General features: G+C 38.4%; 1 protein-coding gene across 1 annotated transcript in view; it reads left to right on the forward strand.

Moving 5' to 3' along the window:
- Positions 1 to 741: 741 nt before the first annotated feature.
- LOC148869237 (3-hydroxyisobutyryl-CoA hydrolase-like protein 3, mitochondrial) overlaps positions 742 to 18,158 on the forward strand; it is a 41,836-nt gene continuing 24,419 nt past the window's right edge. Inside the window, exons 1-6 of the mRNA XM_088968055.1 lie at positions 742 to 1,072; positions 1,621 to 1,722; positions 2,333 to 2,397; positions 12,480 to 12,614; positions 12,715 to 12,811; positions 14,129 to 14,258. Of these exons, the coding sequence (XP_088824181.1) occupies positions 811 to 1,072; positions 1,621 to 1,722; positions 2,333 to 2,397; positions 12,480 to 12,614; positions 12,715 to 12,811; positions 14,129 to 14,258 (791 nt within the window). The 5' untranslated portion in view covers positions 742 to 810. The remainder of the gene's footprint in view (positions 1,073 to 1,620; positions 1,723 to 2,332; positions 2,398 to 12,479; positions 12,615 to 12,714; positions 12,812 to 14,128; positions 14,259 to 18,158) is intronic.

Here is an 18,158-nt window from a genome sequence, read left to right on the forward strand (position 1 = left end):
GATTTGAAACTTTCAATGATTAAAAAAAACATATTTATAGAAATTGTTTGATTCATTATTAATATCATTATCATCATCTATAATTTGCTATGTGCATGCTTACTAGTAAAGCAAATGTATATTGCTTAAGTGGCAACAACATTGTCAAACAAAATACATAACCGTTTTTGAGAAAATAATCTATTGTTGCATGGACTTCCGAGAAAATGTTTCTAGGGATCAAATTGGAAAAGTACAAATACACAAAATAATACAAAATACCAAGTTTTGCACTCTACATAATTGTATTTGTACCCCTTCTAAGGGAATGGTAGTGGTACCAATTTAATGACTTGTATTTTATTTAGCCATTTCTGGATAAATTCTGTTTTTTTTTTGCTTAATGTTTATCTTACGTTGTTACATTGTTTAAGATTTTCTTTTGTTCTATTTTCTCAGTTTAGAAATAGCACAAAGACAAATATGTAAAGCTATAGAGTGCAAAACCTAAATTGCAAACAAACAAATGAAAGAAAAATTTAAATCAAAACTAAATCAGAATTTGCATTCAATGTTTTTTCACCGGTGCAAATGAATTTGTATTGCAATTTGCAAAATAAGCTGGGGCAAAATGTAAAACAAGCATGATACAAAGCAGTGAAGCACTCATGAAGTGGCCTTCAAAAAAAAAAAAGCACTTATGAATGTAATTTATTGTCGTTAACTTTTGGGGGTTAAAATGGTAAAAATGAAAAAAACCGAGCAAATGACTCATTTGATTTGTACGTTCGTTGAAGACCACCACTCGCCAGGCTCTATGCAAATGCGACTATGCGTACTATACTCTCTTACGCTCGGCTATTCCACGCATCTTCTGTTTGGTCTGCCAATCCTTTATCCAATCGAAACCCCACCTCGAGAATTGTCAATTTCCGCCGTTTGAGTCCCTGCGGAAGATTTCAAACCTTTTGGTCTGGACGAACCCTTGCGATCATGGCTGGAAACGAAGATTTTGTGAAGGGAAATGTATTCCCCAATGGAGTCGCTGTTATCACCCTCGACCGCCCCAGAGCTCTCAATGCCATGAATCTTGGTACTTGTTTTTCTGTCTATCTTTGCATCCCTTCTTTACCTGAAATCTATTAAGTATTAATTGACTCATCGACTTATCGTGGATGTAATTGGATTGTCCATGGAAGTGTACTCAGGGATGAATTTTGTTAAGTTCGGTTAGGTACTTGGGTCAGACATTGAAATGCTTAATCTGTGTTAATTTTGTGCATGAGCATAAAGAAATTAACTTCTTAGTTAATATTTTGCTTCGTGAAAATTGACTTATGAGTACTCTGAGAGGAAATATTGTTGTTTAGTTCGTCGTGGAGTTCAGAGATATAGTTCGGTGTTATTATTTTCAGAGTCCAGGTTGAATAAATTCCTTAATTGTTTAGATGAATTAACGGAAAACTAGATTCTTCCTTAGTAGTTAGCTCTCTCTCTCTTTCGCTCTTGTTTGTGATGGAGTAGCTACTGCCACCAGGATTTTGGTGGAACTATGGTGTTAGAACGTTATCGTATATGAATTGCTTTTGTTTGGAAATTGAGTTGTAGTTGTTATTAACATGTAGCTGATTTGTAATGCAGATACGGACACAAAATACAAAAATTATCTTGATGAATGGGAAACAGATCCGAGAGTCAAATGCGTTCTGGTAGAAAGCAGTTCACCTCGTGCCTTCTCAGCAGGTAAACCCCCTCCCCACGCAAAAAAATAAAAGTAAAGAAGAAAAAGAAACAAGGTGTTCTTTCTGTTGCAGTTAGTGCTTCCTCTAGGTGTGTAATTTTAGTTTTGAGTTACATTTTAATAAGGGTAAAATACAGAGAACTACCCTGTACTTTGGGGGTAGTGACACTTAGGTCCCCGAACTTTCACTTGAGACAGAGAGCTATCATGTACTTTCAGATTCCAACACTCTGCTGCCACCATTAGCATAATGTCAGTTTTGAACGTTTATGAGACAATTTCTCCCTCTCCTTTATTGCATCTCCAAAACCGAAAATTTGAACATTTCCTATCTTTCAACTCTCCCTGTCTCTTTCTTAAACAAATGAAAAGAACAAAAAGGAAAGAAGATAGGAAAAGTTCAAAACTTGGGTTTTGCAAACGCAATCAAGGAGAGGAAAAAATGGTCTCATTAAAGTTCAAAACTGACAGAATGCTAATGGTGGGGGCAGAATGTTGAAATCTGAAAGTACAAGTAGCTCTCTGTATTTTACCCTTTTAAAAAATTTCATATGATTTTGTCATTTTGGGTGCTGGGTAAGATTTGAGGGCGATCATTCATGGAAAATGCAGGAATGGATATTAAGGGGGTTGTTGCTGAAATTCAAAAGGACAAAGCCACACCTCTTGTGCAGAAGGTTTTCTCAGAAAGCATGCCTTACAAATGCCTGTTCCACTGTTGAGTATTTGATTGTGATAGTTATCAAGTGCCCATTGCATGTTTGCATATTAGATTATAGTTGTTCTTAATAAGTGACTCGTTATGCTTGCCCATTTGATAACCCATACATTAGTCAGATCTGCAGGTGGCGATGTGAAGCAGATAATGGCTAGAGATAACAAATCAGACATGATTGAGGTCTTGTGTCTTTTTATACTATGTTGACATATCAAACACCATATAATCATTACTAAAAAGTCAAAGGAATACTACTTATCCAAAAAAAGTCAAAGAAATACTAGACAATGCCCTTAATATACTTCATGAGTAGGGAAAGAGAATGCTGGGCAGAACCACAATTGATCTCTGCATTGATGAATATGCTTAGAAATAGCAATTAATTAGTAGATTTATCAATACATTTTTTGGTTGTTAATCACATTTTTTTTTTCATTTTGACCTATTAAGTTATTAGCTACTTTTGGGAGCACATTAGCATTGCAAAGGAGAGTTGACCAACGCCTTTATAATATGAATTTCTATCAAACAATATCAGTTGCTTTTAAAAGTTTGTCACTGTTGATTGGTTTCATAGTTTCATAGTGAATTAGTGAGAATTTTGAAAACCCCTCCAATGACCTCTTTATTTGGTACTTAATGTACTTAAAGGGGAGATCACCTCTACGAATTTAAGAGGATTTTTTAGAAGTCAGAAGAATGGACAACTATAAACACATTATCATATAATATTTTATCTTATATAATATATCATACTATAATATATCTTAGTAGTATAGGCAATATATAATATAATAGACATTATATATTATACTATGCAAAAGATATTAGACTTTTTATATAATACGATATGACATATAATATATCTTATACTCTATATATGTAATATAATGCAATAAATGTTGTATTGTATTGTCTCTACACCACCCCGGGTATTATCAATCACTCACTCTCTCTTGGATTTTACATGCAACATGCATGTCAAGTGGGTAATTCTGTTGTGCAATTTGGGACTTCATGGTCAATGACAATATTGTTGGAAAATGTTGTTCAAATTATGTCTTCGTTTAGTACTTAATGTATTTAATATTCAATGATGAAGCTCTGTTTTTCTTTAATGTCAAGTTTTCAACCCAGATCAGGTTCTGTATTTGTTGGGGTTGCCCCACTGTTTGAAGTTATTTCTACACTGAGCATAAATTTGAGAGAGAGCTCTGTCATCCCCGTGGTAAGGTGGATAACATCAACCAACTGGTGATTATTTTGGGCTGTGAGGTGGCTTCCCTCCCAGTCATATATCTCGGCTTAGCCCTTGGGGGCTAAATGTAGTGTAAAGTCAATTCGGGACCCTGTTGTTGAAAGGTTAGAAAAGAAATTGATCACATGGAAATCTGAGTACTTATTTAAAGGGGGAAGGTTACTTTATCAAGAGTGTGTTGGCTAACCTCCTAGTGAAGTGACTAGAATGGGGAGGAAGGATCAGGAAAAAATTCATTTGGTGGGTGGGACTTGGTGTGCTCCTTGAAGTTTGAAGCGCCCTGGGGTTAAGGAAGGTCAGCGTGATGAGTAAAGCCTTGCTTCCCAATTGGTTCTGGAGGTTCTGTACTTCTGTGATGAGGAAAATAGTTGGTGGAGATCTTGTTTGGCTGTCAAAATTTGGCCTTAGACAAGGGACATGGGATCCTGGTCTATTTGGAAAGGAATAGAGGAGCTGGGAGTTATTTATGGTGGGTATAAAATTCAAGCTGGGTTGTGGGTCCAATATTTGATTCTGGTTGGAGCCTTGGGCAAATGAAAGACCATTGCAGTGCCTTTTCCTTCCAAACTTGTTTTCAGTGGCTGAAGATAAGTGTTGCAAAGTCTCAGACTATTATGTGCTCTCTAATGCTGATTGGAAGCTGGTGGTGGAGAGTTTACTTGCTTTGCTACAGAATCTTTTACCCAACCTTAGAAGTCAGGACATCGGAAACTGGAAAGGGGAGAAGTCTGGTTTATTCTTGGTGAAATGTTGTGTCAAGGCTCTAATTTGCAGTTCCCTCACAACTTTGTTTGGGTCAGTAGTGTACCTTCAAAGGTGGCCTGGTGGACAGCAGTGTCAGGAAAGTGTCTCACAAGGGAGAATTTGGGGATAAGAGAAATTTCCGTTGGTGACTTGAGGTGTGTTTTCTGCTTTGAGAAGGAGGAGAACAACAGCCATCTCTTTGTCCATTGCCAGCCAATCTGGAGAGTGGAATTTTTTTTTTCTTGAACCTTTTAAATGTGGGCTGTGTGCCCTCAGTCTTTATCTGAGTTGCTTGAAGACTGCATGGTTAATGGCCTAAGCGGCAGAGGAAGGAAAATATGGAAGCTCATTTCTGCTGCAGTGCTTTGTAGAATCTGAAAGGAGAGAAATAGGAGGCTCTTTGACCAGAAATTTTCCCAAGATGATAAAATTCTCAGGGTTGTTTCAGCAACAGTTTTTTGTTGGGCTTTGGCTCTTTTGTCAGACCCCTCTATTTCTTTTCAACATCATTTTCTTTTGATTTATTTTAGATGTAAATGTCGGGTGGGTGTACAGGGTCTTTTGGGTTCTATTGATTGCCCTGGATGTATAGTTCTTTCTTATATATGGTTTATCTATTTGTAAGCCTACTAGTAAATGTGCACGTGTGTTGCATGTGACAATTTCAGATAACAATAATAATTTCAATATCCTTATCAGAACCCATTAAAAAAGATAAGTAATTAAAGCATGGTGTGCTGGTAGATTTAAATCTTGTATTTTTTTTCAATTGTTAATAAAAATATTTCTTATTTATCATGTTTAATTTTGTTTAATATGATAAACATATAATATTTGAGAAGTGTGCAATTTTTTTACAATATTCTGTATTTTCTATAATTTTTTTATTTCTACTATTTATGAGTTTTTATTATATAATTATGACATCATGTGTTCACCTATTTGACTTGAAAGAGAAAACAATCTCACTTTTGGGAAATTTTATATTTTCTATTCCATTTCCACAATTAATTGTAAAAAAAATTCTTATTTATCACACTTATCTTTGTTTAATATGACACATTTATAGTATTTGAGATATGTCAAAAATTTTCTATATTTTTGTTTTTGTAATTCTATCTATTTTATATTTTTTATTATTTAATTATGATATCATTGGTTGACCCATTTTACCCAAATGATTGGAACATTAGGGTGCAAGTTGTGCAGGTTGGGCTGAGTTTGTGCTTAACCTAGGCCCCCAACCCTATGCATTAGGCCTAAGGCTTGAGCCCAAGGTCAAGCTTGATCTGTCCAACTTGGGCCCAGTGAAATTTGATGAACTCAGGTTGGGCTCATGCTTGAATTGATATATCATCCCTATGCTAAAATTTGACATAAATGTATGTGTGCATGTATCCATGTATGCAAATATGTATGTAGTTAGGCAAGGCTCAAGCTACCTAAAGCTAGGTTTGGGTCATCATCATCATCATCCATGCCTTATCCCAACTATATGGGGTCAGCTACATAAATCCAAGCTAGGCTTGGGTGCAGCTTGAAAAATAGAAGCCCAAACTTTTGGGTGTGGGCCTAAGCCCAACCCAAGGACAAAAAATCCAAGCTAGATTGTCTAAAATTTCAAGCTGGGTTGGTCTAGGCTCATATTGAGCCTACCCAATTTGCACTCGTATGGGTCATTGACCACCAATTAGATGGAAAAATACTTTCCTTTTTGTGTTTGTTTAAAATTTTCTTTTATTTCCATCACTAATAAAAGTAACTCTTATTTTTGTTTAATATGATGACATACATAATACTAGAGATGTACTCAAATGTTTACTACAATTTTTTTTTGTATTTTTTAATAATTTTCTATGTTTATATTTTAATAATTTTTTATTTAATTATGACAATGTGGGTGATTGATTTCACCTAAAAGATTAAACCATTGCCCCATCGCTTGAATAGGAAAATGGTTTCACTTTTAGGCCATTTTTAAATTTTAACATGATAAATATATAATTTTAGAGATGTGCCTATTTTTTTTGTAATTTTTACATTTTTATTTTTTTAAACCTTTATTGTTTAACTATGAGACCATTGGTGACCCATTTGACCTAGATAGTTGAACTACGAACCTACCACATGGGCTAACAAACAGTTTAATTTTCATGTTGGGTATATATTTAATTAGTAGAATTTATTGGTGAGAAAAAAAAAACCTAAAATAAATGATCTAAGGAGACAGAATGGGAATTAACAACAGTAAATATAGGATTTAATGAGAGGGGATGAGAGTAAATACCTTGTAGAGAGAATGGGCCGAATGGCCCATAGGATGCTTTTATTTGTTTATGTTGTTAATGGGCCTTTTTTATGTTATGCACTTATGCTTAATTAAGTTAATTGCCCAATTAAGGGCCTCTCTATAAATATCAAAACTTGTAAATTATGTTTTAATGAAAAGGATTAGGGAAGAGAGAAAATATTTGCCAGTCTTCTCTCTAAACCCTATTTGCCGCCAACTTCTTCTTCTTCTCTCCTCTCCTTTTCTCTTTTCGGCTGATATCTAACATCTTTTAAATCACTCCTTTCATTCCTTAGGACTGTTTTTCTTCTTGGTATCAGAGCGAGCCCTCTTTTCCTTTTTTTTTTGTCTCTCTTTTTTTCCCATACACAATGTGTATGGAGAGATGAATCGAATGAGTGATTGAAGAAAATTTCTAGCCCAGTTGTTAAAAATTTTTGGAGAAAAGGATGCTGTCTTGGCCCTCATTCTAACAATCCTTGGAGTTTTTTTGCCCAAAACCTTGATCAACTGGAGAATTTTGTTTGCGGGCCCCACAGGGAGCTTCACCTTGGCACTCGATGATTGAAGGGATCCTTTCTCTTTTTCTTGAAGATCGATTCAAGTCTTGTGGTGTTCTGTAAAGCCTATAGGGAGCGGCTGCTGTTTTTTGATTTCTCCCGGGTTCCGGGTGAGACGCAACTGGTAGATTCAACTTCATAGAGGTTGGTACTTGGTATCTATTTTTTCTGTTTGAAGTTCTGTTGGAGTTGTTTGAGGAAGATGGATATCTCGGGAGTTGAAAACAAGTGTGGGGCTGAATCCAGACAGGTTCTAGGAGCTTCCGTTGACTCTCTGTTGGTTGTGACCACGGCCAAGCTGGATGGAACCAACTATCTTGCATGGTTACATAGTCAATAAAAATTCATGTTTGCAGTAGAGGCAAGTGGGGGTATATGTCCGAGAGCAAGAAAGCTCCTCCGGAGGATGAGCCATCTTATGAAAAATGGATGCAAGAGAATTATACCAGCATTTGATGGTTAGTGAACTCAATGCAACCACAATCAGTCAACATTATTTATGGATGAATTCAAACAAGGAAATATGGGATAGTGTGGCTGAAACATTTTCACAAAAACTGAATGTGGCCAGGGCATATAAGTTAAGGAGTGATGTGAATACTTTAATTTAAGGCAGGGGGAGAGACCTTTAGCCGTTTACTTCTCAATGCTGAAATCCCCGTGGCAAGAGATAGACCTAATGGAAACTGTTGTTTGGGAAAGTACTAATGATGCTGAAACTTACAGGAAATTAGTTGAGAGAAATAGAATATTTGAATTCTTGACAGGGTTGAATCCCGAGTTTGACATCACCAGACATAATATCTTAGCCAAGGATAATGTATCATTGTCTTAGGCCTATGCCATACTAAGTAGTGAAGAGAGCAGGAGGCTGGTCCAGGTTCAAGGGACCATCCCAAGTGACCATTTTGCACCCGGAGGTGACTACAGGCAGTTCAGGTGGTTTAGGAAAAAGGGAAGTTGTGTGTGAGTACTGAAAGAAACCAAAACATACAAAAGATAAATGTTGGAAACTGCACCCGGAACTCCTTCCACCTTGTTTTGAAAAGAAGGCTGATAATGTGAAGGTAGGAAGTGCCAACATAGCCACTGTTCCAGATAATGACAGGTGCTTAACTGATGAGAGGACTACTAGCGAATAGTTAGCAGTTATGAAGGCAGAATATGAGAAGTATGGGTGGATGATTAGTCGCCTAGAGAGTGCAGCCTCCTCCTCCAACCCTCTGGGCAATTCAACTACTTCTACATTTGCACATTCAGGTATACGTGCTATCGCCAATCATGCAACCATCTCAGGTAATCGTAGGATCCCTTGGATTATTGATTTTGGTGCTTCTGATCATATGACCAGGCCTTTCCACTTTATTTATTTCTTATGATTTGCTTCCTGGCCGTGATAAGATTACCCTAGCTGGTGGCTCACTTGCTCCTATCTCTGGCAAGGGAACCATCAAGCATATAGACTCCCTTTCTCTTCCATTTGTTGTTCATGTCCCTAAATAGAATACTAATTTATTATCTGTGAGTAGTCTAACTAAATCCTTGAACTGAAGTGTAACCTTATTTCCTTCTTATTGTGTTTTTCAAGACCTGAAGTCTCAAAAAGTGATTGGGAGTGGCCATGAGGCGAATGAAATATACCTGCTGGATATTCCTGGACAAAGTCAAGGACAACCTGGGAAAGTTGCTTTTGGATCTATCTCTTTAGATTCCTTTAGTAGTGTCATGTTATGCCATTTTCGTTTGGGTCACTTATCTTTTTTTTTTTGCTTTGAGTCATCTATTCCTAGAACTGTTTAAAGGAATTAACTTGTCTAGTCTTCATTATGAGTCTTGTGAGTTGTCAAAACATTGTACAAACAATTATCCTTTGAGTAATAAATGATCATCTTCTCTATTCCATATTATGCACTCTGATGTGTGGGGGCCATATCACTTACCCTCTATAGGAGGCTATAGATATTTTATCTTGTTCATTGACGATTTATCACGTCATACTTGGTTATTTTTTATGAGATCTCGAGATGAAGTTCCCAAACTTGTGAGGTAGTTCCATGAATTTGTTCTTATCCAGTTTGGTACTAGAATCAAAATATTCAGATATGACGATGCAAATGAATACTTTGAGAAAAACCTAACCCCTTATCTCACTGATTTTGGGGTTATTCACCAGAATTCCTATGTTCGTACTCCAGACCAAAATGGAATTGCTGAGAGGAAAAACTGTCACATAGTTGAAGTTGCAAGAAGTATCCTGTTTGCCTCACATATCCCTACAAGATTTTGGGGGGATGTTGTTCTCACTGCAACCTACTTAATTAACCGTATGCCATCCAGAGTGTTGGGTTTTAAGTCTTCTTTTAGCCTCCTTCATCTGGGTAAGGACCTTTTTCCTATTCCCCTTCGTTTCTTTGGCTGTACTTGTTATATATACATTCCGAGTGCCCAAAGACATAAATTTGAACCAAAGGCCCACAAGTGCATATTCCTTGGTTATGCCTCTATATAGAAGGGTTATTGATGTTTTGATCCAAACACCAGAACTCGTTATGTTTCAATGGATGTTACCTTTAATGAGTTCATTCCTTTCTATGATTTTTCTCTGGGGAAGCATTGTTCAAAGGGGGAGAATTTGTCACAGTTGTTTGTACACCCCCTTCCTGTCCCTGTTGAGTCTCCTCTTGAGCATTCTTCTATTCTTAATGAGTCAAGGGAGGAATAATCATCTCATGTTCCTTTCAATATTCCTATTCCTATTCCTCCTTCATTACCTCCTTGTCTCCTCTTTAATCCCAGGTGGTACCAACGCAAAGAACCAGAAGTGAGCAGATTGTAGACTCTATATCACATGATTCTCATGCACTTCCAGTTACTGAAGAGACAACATGTACTGATACTATCCCTTTGCAGCTACCCTTCCCAGATCTTGATGTCCCTATTGCTATCAGGAAAGGTAAATGGAAGTGTACTGCACATTGCATTTCTAAACATCTTTTATATGGTCTACTTTCTCCTTCATATTATGCCTTTCTTTCTTCTGTTGCTTCTAACCCTATACCTAGGTCTGTACCAGAACGTCTTACTTTTCTAGAATGGAGGGATGTTATGAAAATTGAAATAAATGCTCTGCATAAGAACGACACATGGAAAGTGGTTGATTTGCCTGAAGGGAAGGAGCCAATGGGCTATAAGTGGGTTTACACCATTAAATACCGTGCTGATGGCTCCATTGAGAGTACAAAGCTAGGTTGGTTGCAAAAGGCTATACACAAACCTATGGGATTGACTATCTGGAGACCTTTTCTCCTGTTGCAAAAATGACATCTGTACGGCTTCTACTATCTTTGGCATCTCGTTTAGATTGGCCACTCTATCAGTTTGATGTGAAAAATGCATTCTTGAATGGAGAATTACATGAGGAAGTCTATATGTCTCTCCCACCAGGGATGTATGGCATAGATATGGAGGGAAAAATGTGCAAGTTGAAGAAGTCTCTTTGTGGACTTAAACAATCACTTAGGGAATTGTTTGAAAGGTTTAGGGCTGCCCTTGTTAACTTTGGTTACTTATAGGCTCAGTCCGATCATACCCTCTTTGTGAAGAGGAGAGATTCATTGGTGGTATATCTTATAGTCTATGTTGATGATATAGTAGTGACTGGTACTGATGTCACGGGGATTGATGATCTTAAATCCTTCCTTTATATAGAGTTTGAGATCAAAGATCTAGGGGAGTTGAGGTATTTCCTTGGCATAGAAGTGGCTTAATTTAAGGATGGAATTTTTATCTCTCAATGAAAGTATGTGCTAGACTTGCTCACTGAAACAAGCAAGATGGGTGCAAGACCAGTGGCTACTCCTATTGATATGAGTCACAAACTTTTTGCCTCTGATGGAGAACTGTTGAAGGATAAGGGAGTGTTTCAAAGGTTACTTGAGAAACTGCTATATTTTTGCATGACTTGGCCTGACATTGCATATGTTGTCAGTTGCATTAGCCAGTTCATGCATGCTCCCAGGGACACTCGTATGGCAGTAGTAGAATGAATTTTATGTTATTTGAAGAGTACTCTTGGGAAGGGAATTCTTTTTGCTAAGCATGGTCATATGAAATTGGAGGCTTACACAGATGCTGACTGGGCGGGAAACATTGATGATAGGAGGTTGACTTCTGGATATTGTAGCATGGTGGTAGGTAATATTGTTTATTGGAGAAGCAAGAAACAATCAATTGTTGCCAAATCTTCAGCTGAGGCCGAGTATAGAGCTATGGCTCATGGAGTTTCTGAGTTACTTTGGCTTCGATCCTTGATGGAGGAACTAGGTGTTGAGTATGATAAGCAATTGATGCTATATTGTGACAATCAGGCCACCATCAACATTGCTCACAATCCGGTGCAACATGATAGGACTAAACACATTGAAGTTGACATGCATTTTATTAGAGAAAGAGTGGCTTCTGGAGAAGTTTGTCTACCATTCATTACATCTGAAGAATAGTTACCTGACATTCTTACCAAGGGAATCTTCAAGGCCAAACTACAACATGACACTGGCAAGCTGGGCGTGATTGACATCTAACCTCAGCTTGATGGGGAGCGTAGAGAGAATGGGCTGAATGATAGGATGCTTTTATTTGTTTATGTTGTTAATGGGCCTTTTTTTTGTTATGCTTAATTAAGTTAATTGCCCAATTAAGGGCCTTTCTGTAAATATCAAAACTTGTAAATTATGTTTAAGATGCAGTTGTGGTATTCTTTTTTCTTATTTGCTGATTTTATTTTAGTGACACATTCAGCTATCCATGTTAAAGCTAGTTAACCTCTTGGATGCTTCAACCTGTTTTAAGATACGGTTGTGGTTCTCTTGTGCTGGTTTCATGCCGTATGTAGACCACTTGTAGCTTGCAGTGCAGACTCAGGCAATCTTGGGAGCTTTATTCTTGGCGCCTTGTCATTTACATTGCCAAGAAACAATTGAGGAGATGATGCTTATGATTTGTATTTATGTTGTGGTAATTTTTTATGAGTTAAAAAAATATGCCTAGTTGCTATTTATGGTTTATACAAAGTTTGGCTTGGTCAACTTAGCTGCTTTATGTGTTTGCACTTTGCAATTTGTTGCCTTCCTAGTTCCTATATAATTTACACTATGCATGACTTCCTGTTGATTGAACAAAATTTTTGACAGGTATTTACTGCAGAGTATTCTCTGATATGCAAAATTTTTGACTACAATAAGCCTTATATTTCCTTCATGGATGGCATAACAATGGGTTTTGGGATTGGCCTCTCTGGTCATGGTCAATATCGAATTATTACTGAGGTATTATTTGATGTAGATGGTATAGTTATGATTTAGAATTGTCTTCTGACTTCAATTTTGATAGAATTTTGACATTCTATCTTTTGGGTGTTCACTTCAGAGAACTGTCCTTGCCATGCCAGAAAATGGAATTGGCTTGTTTCCAGATGTTGGATTTTCTTACATTGCAGCACGTAGTCCAGGAGGAGGTTCAGTTGGTATGTCTTTCACTTTCCACATATAAACTATTCTTCTTCTTCATTTTTACTTGCACTTTATTTGTGTGGTACTAGATCTGGACATTGTATGTTATGATGCATGACCTTACTAGAAACATATTTTAATTTACAAATTGTAACTTTGCAAGTAAACCTCTTTATTCATTGAGGCAGTTCCTCCCACGTCCAATATTTTGCTTTTTAAGCACAAGAGATGGTGTCAATAACATTGAAATTCTGATAGAAACCTGGTGAACATTTCATTATTAATAAACTCCCTTTTCTGTCTAAGATGTCTAGATATTAGCAAGTATTTGGACATGGATATGGGAAATGGCTTAATGACTTCATTTCTTGAAATCTGGGAAACAGATATAGATGTGGTTATCCCATCTGATATGCTGATACTTGCTTTGACTTGATGATTCATTTGGATCATGCAATTAGGATTAATGTGGAAATCTAAAATCATAGGTGTTTGAATGTCCATGCATATAATTCTATTTATTGAAAATATGTTGTTTGAAAGACACTGCAGAATTATTGATCAAAAAAAAAAAAAAAAAAGAAAGACACTGCAGAATTGGTTGACCTACTGAAGAAATATTCTATGTTAACCCACTCATATCTTATATGTATGTTGCTTGTCATCAGAATGGTTAAAAACATTTTTCATTAATGAGTTTCTTTTTTCAATTTCTTGTTATTTTTCAAAAGGGGCCATTACTTGGTGCAATGGTAAAACCTCATGCTTTCAAGTGTAAGAATGTCAGCTTGAGTATGTTGCTTGTCATCAGAATGGTTAAGAACATTTTTCATTAATGAGTTTCTTTTTTCAAGTTTCTCGTTATTTTTCAAAAAGGACCATTACTTGGTGTAATGGTAAAATCTCAGGCTGTCAAGTGTAAGAATGTGGGTTTGAGTCTGAGAGCAGACATTTTTGTGCAAAAAGATGTCAAAGGTTAGGACCCTATCCAGTCCACTCCTCCCAAGACCCCAGGTAGCTGGGACCAAAATTGGGTAATGGCCTCACTATTTTTCAGAACCAGGTCTAAGCTGTCCTTGGTATGAATGGCCCAAGTCTAATCCAATCTTGGCAGGGCCTGCAATTGGGGGGGGGGGGTTAATTTTCCTTCTACCCATAGATTATCTATTTATCTTATCTAATTGATGGGAATTTCATAGAGGTTACCTCTAAACAAGGTTTTATTTGTTTACTTCTGTTTTATCACTTGTGCTCTTCAGGGTATTTTGTTTGTGTGGCTTTTATATCCTTCTTCATGCTATTTGCTTGAGGCAGTGCTTTCTGCGTTGCAGGTGCTTATCTTGGAATGACTGGAAAAAGGATTTCTTCTCCTTCTGATGCATTATATGTAGGACTTGGGACTCATTATGTGCCATCTGGAAACTTGGGTTCACTGAAGGAGGCCCTTCTTGCGTCGACCTTGTATCTCCTAAATAACCTCTTGCTTCATATTTCAATACCAATAATAGATTGATGGAATACCTAAATCATTTTTCAAGTGGTTTGCATTGTGATACAGTTGCACTGTTTTCTAACAAGGAAACCATAACCTTGAAGCTATCTGAAAACAGTTCGATTAGTAGATCAATCATTGTGATTTTAGTTTTGCTCCTGATGGCATTGCTTAGGCTTAGTTGGGAAGGAGTACTGTTAGTGGTGTTAGTGAAGGGGTATTTTGGTCTTTGCACTTGTTGAAAATGTTGATGTGTACTGTTATATTAGTTCGAGTGCCTCTTACTTAAATAAGGGCACTTAAGTCTTTTCCAATAAGTTAATAATATAATAACAGGTCTGGCCGAATCTAGGGATAACTTTTTCCTCTAATTCGAACCAGACCTTCTCTCTTTTCTCTCTTCTTCTTTCCTCTCCTACTTCTACTTCTTGCTGTTCACTTTACTTTATAGTCAACGAACAAGACAGAATTTGAGGGCAGGTCGAACTTCAACATGGTATCAGAGCCACATTGAACAAATCAGACTTGTTAGAATTCTGTCTTCTGCGCATTTGAACTAGGGTTTCTCTTGGGTTTCTCAGCTGTGAGTTGGAGACTGGGAAAAGGGCTGAAAAGGAGTGATCGCCCTCTTCCCTTGGAGGTTTCTATTGCCTCCGATTGTGTCGTTGGTGATTGGTTGCTGTGGTTTCTAAGCCCTAATTAGGGCTGGTACGTGTGGTGCAGTGGTTACTCATTCCTTCGTGTGGTTGGCCTTCAGGTGATGAGGTAAAGTTTCTTTTTATGCATATTTTCTGTTATGGAATACACGAGGGGTGTAGTACAGTTCGTATGATTGGTTTTCAGATTGCAGTATGCTAGGGTTTATTTTGGTTTGTGTGTGATTTGAAGGGCAATAGTGTCTACTTAATGGTGAAACTTTCGGTAGCTGTGGATTAGGGTTTGTGGTGTTACAAGTGTGGTTTTCAGCATTTAATATTGCTGAAATTAGTGTGCAGACTTTGGTGAGTAGGGTTTGTGGTGTTGCAGTTTTCAGCATTTAATATTGCTGAAATCAGGGTGCAGATTTTGGTGAGTAGGGTTTGTGGTGTTGCAGTTCTCAGCATTTATTACTGTTGAAATCAGTGTGCAGATTTCGGTGAAGTGTTTGTGTGTAGTGTGCAGTGTGTAGTGCTCAGAATTCAGTGATAAGGGAGTTCGGCAATGGTAAATAACAGTGATAGTAAACCTAGTGTCATGATATCTACTGACTACCTGAATGTCCAAATGACCTCCATTAAACTGAATGGAGAGAACTATGTCCCTTGGGCCAAGTCTGTAGAGGTTTTTCTGAAGGCGAAGAAGAAAGTGAAGCACATAAGAGAGGAGAAACCCCCCGCTAATTCTCAGGAGTATGAAGACTGAGAACAGGAAAATGCATAGATCATCACATGGTTGTGGAACAGTATGGAACCCAGAATCAGTGTGAACTTCATGTTTCTTGACACAGCCAAAGAGGTGTAGGATCATGCTAAGAAACTGTATTCAGGTCAGGATAATACCACTAGGGTATATCAACTGTATCAGGAATACTTCAATCTGCAACAGGGAAATCAGAGCCTTGAGGAGTACTACGCCAGTGTGAGAAATATCCGTAATGAGTTAAACGTCTATCATCCTCTCACTTCTAATATCAAAGTTCAACAGCAATAGCGAGAGCAGCTTGATGTGACATGGTTTCTGGTGGGGCTGAAGTCTAAGTATGAACCAGTATGAGCCCAGATACTAGGGGGATCTGCTCTTCCATCTTTAGAGGAGGTGTTTGCTCGTCTTCGGAGGGTTTCCATTGGATCTATGGATTCTAATGTCTTAAATAAATCAGCATTTGTAGTATCGAGAGGTCGAGGTGGCAGAAGTGGGGCTCGAGGAGCCCAGCCTGGCAGGAGTGGTAGTGGTGGACCTACACATATCTGTGGTGGTGGTCGTACTGGAGGCAGAGATCCAGGGGGAGCTCGTGGTAGAGGATGTGGCTCGGGTCCACGGAAGTCTGCTCATTGTGGTTTGGATGGACATACTATTAACTACTGCTATGACTTACATGGTCCTCCCTCGACGTGGGCCAACCATGCCATGACTAGTGACACCAGTTTCAGTTCTAGACAGGAGAACTGGGCAGCTGATCCGATGCCTTCTACTCCCTCAGATGGTCCAGGCAAAGAGATGGTGAGTGTTCCTCGGGATGAGTATGAAAGGTTTGTTCAATCCAAGTCGCAGCAGAACACAACTACCTTTGCACACTCAGGTATGGCTTGTTTGGCATCCACACCCAACCCCTGGATTATTGACTCTAGAGCCTCCGATCACATGACAGGAACTCCAGGTGTGTTTTCATCTCTCACCCATTGCTCAACATCACAATCTGTTACCCTTGCTAATGGCTTCACATCATCTATCTGTGGTGTTGGTAATGTTGACCTAGACCCTGTATCCCTATCCTCTGTTTTATTTGTACTTAAGCTTCCATTTAATCTTATGTCTGTTAGTAAGCTGACCAAGTCCCTTAAGTGCTCCATCACATTTTACCCCTCTATGTGTGTTTTTCAGGATCTCAAGATGGGGATGAAGATTGGTGGAGGGCATGAAGCCGATGGACCGTATTATCTTGATGGTGGTGGAAGAACGTCAACGGCCCTTCAGTCATCCATTTCTCCTCTCTAGTGGCATTGTAGATTTGGTCATCCTTCGTTGAAAATGTTGCAATCCTTAGTCCTTTCATTGAGTCGACTTTCTGTTTTAGATTGTGAGTCATGTCAATTTGGGAAACACCATCGTGTTCCCTTTCGTTCTAGGGTCGATAACTGTGTGTCGAGTCTTTTTTCTTTAATTCATTCAGATGTTTGGGGTCCTTATAAAGAGATGTCATATAATGGATACAGATATTGTTATTTTTGTTGATGACTGTTCAAGAATGATGTGACTCTATTTAATGAAAAAAAGAAGTGAATTATTTGCCATCTTCCAGAAATTTATGCTGAGATCCGCAATCAATTTGGCGTTCACATCAAAATTTTCCGTTCTGATAATGGTCATGAATACTTGTCTTCATCTTTTCAAGAATACTTGGACCAACATGGCATTATACACCAAACTTCCTGTGCCTACACTCCGCAACATAATGGGGTTGCTGAGAGAAAGAACCGACATCTTGTAGAAACGGCACGCTCCCTCATGCACCACATGAATGTTCCCAAAACCTTTTGGAGCGATGCAATGCTCACCTCTTGTTTCTTAATTAATCGGATGCCCACGTCTATTCTTGATGGTCGTTCTCCTTTTAATGTCTTATTCCCCAACATGTCTCCGTTTCCGCTTCCTCCTCGGGTATTTGGGTGGGTCTGCTTCGTTCATAATCTGGGTCCCGGGACCGATAAGTTAGATGCACGTTCCCTGAAGTGTATCTTCTTTGGATATTCCCGAACTCAGAAAGGGTACAAGTGTTATCATCCCAGTTCTCGTCGTTCCTTGATATGTGCTGATGTTACATTCTTCGAGTCTACCCCACTCTTCATGGGGTCTGGTGATGCTGCTTCCTCCACATCACCACCTCCTCTTCCTCTTCCTGTGGCTGATCCACCTCCTCTGGTTCCAATCATGCCTACGTCCTTGCCTCCGGTGCCACCGTCTGTTGACTGTCCACCCATCCGTCACGTGTATACACATCGCCCGCGTGTACCGGCTGTAGCTCCTCCGACTTCATCACCGTCGACAGATCTAGCTCCAGCTCCAACACCAGCTTCCGACCTAGATCTTCCTATTGCCTTTCGGAAAGGTAAACGTACCTACACCTTACTCACCTCTCCGCCTCCCATTGCCAGTTCATCTCTTTGTTATCC

The sequence above is a fragment of the Nelumbo lutea genome, chromosome 2 (genome assembly GCF_056320005.1).
Source record: "Nelumbo lutea isolate HS-2025 chromosome 2, American lotus-T2T, whole genome shotgun sequence".
NCBI classification, from domain to species: domain Eukaryota; kingdom Viridiplantae; phylum Streptophyta; class Magnoliopsida; order Proteales; family Nelumbonaceae; genus Nelumbo; species Nelumbo lutea.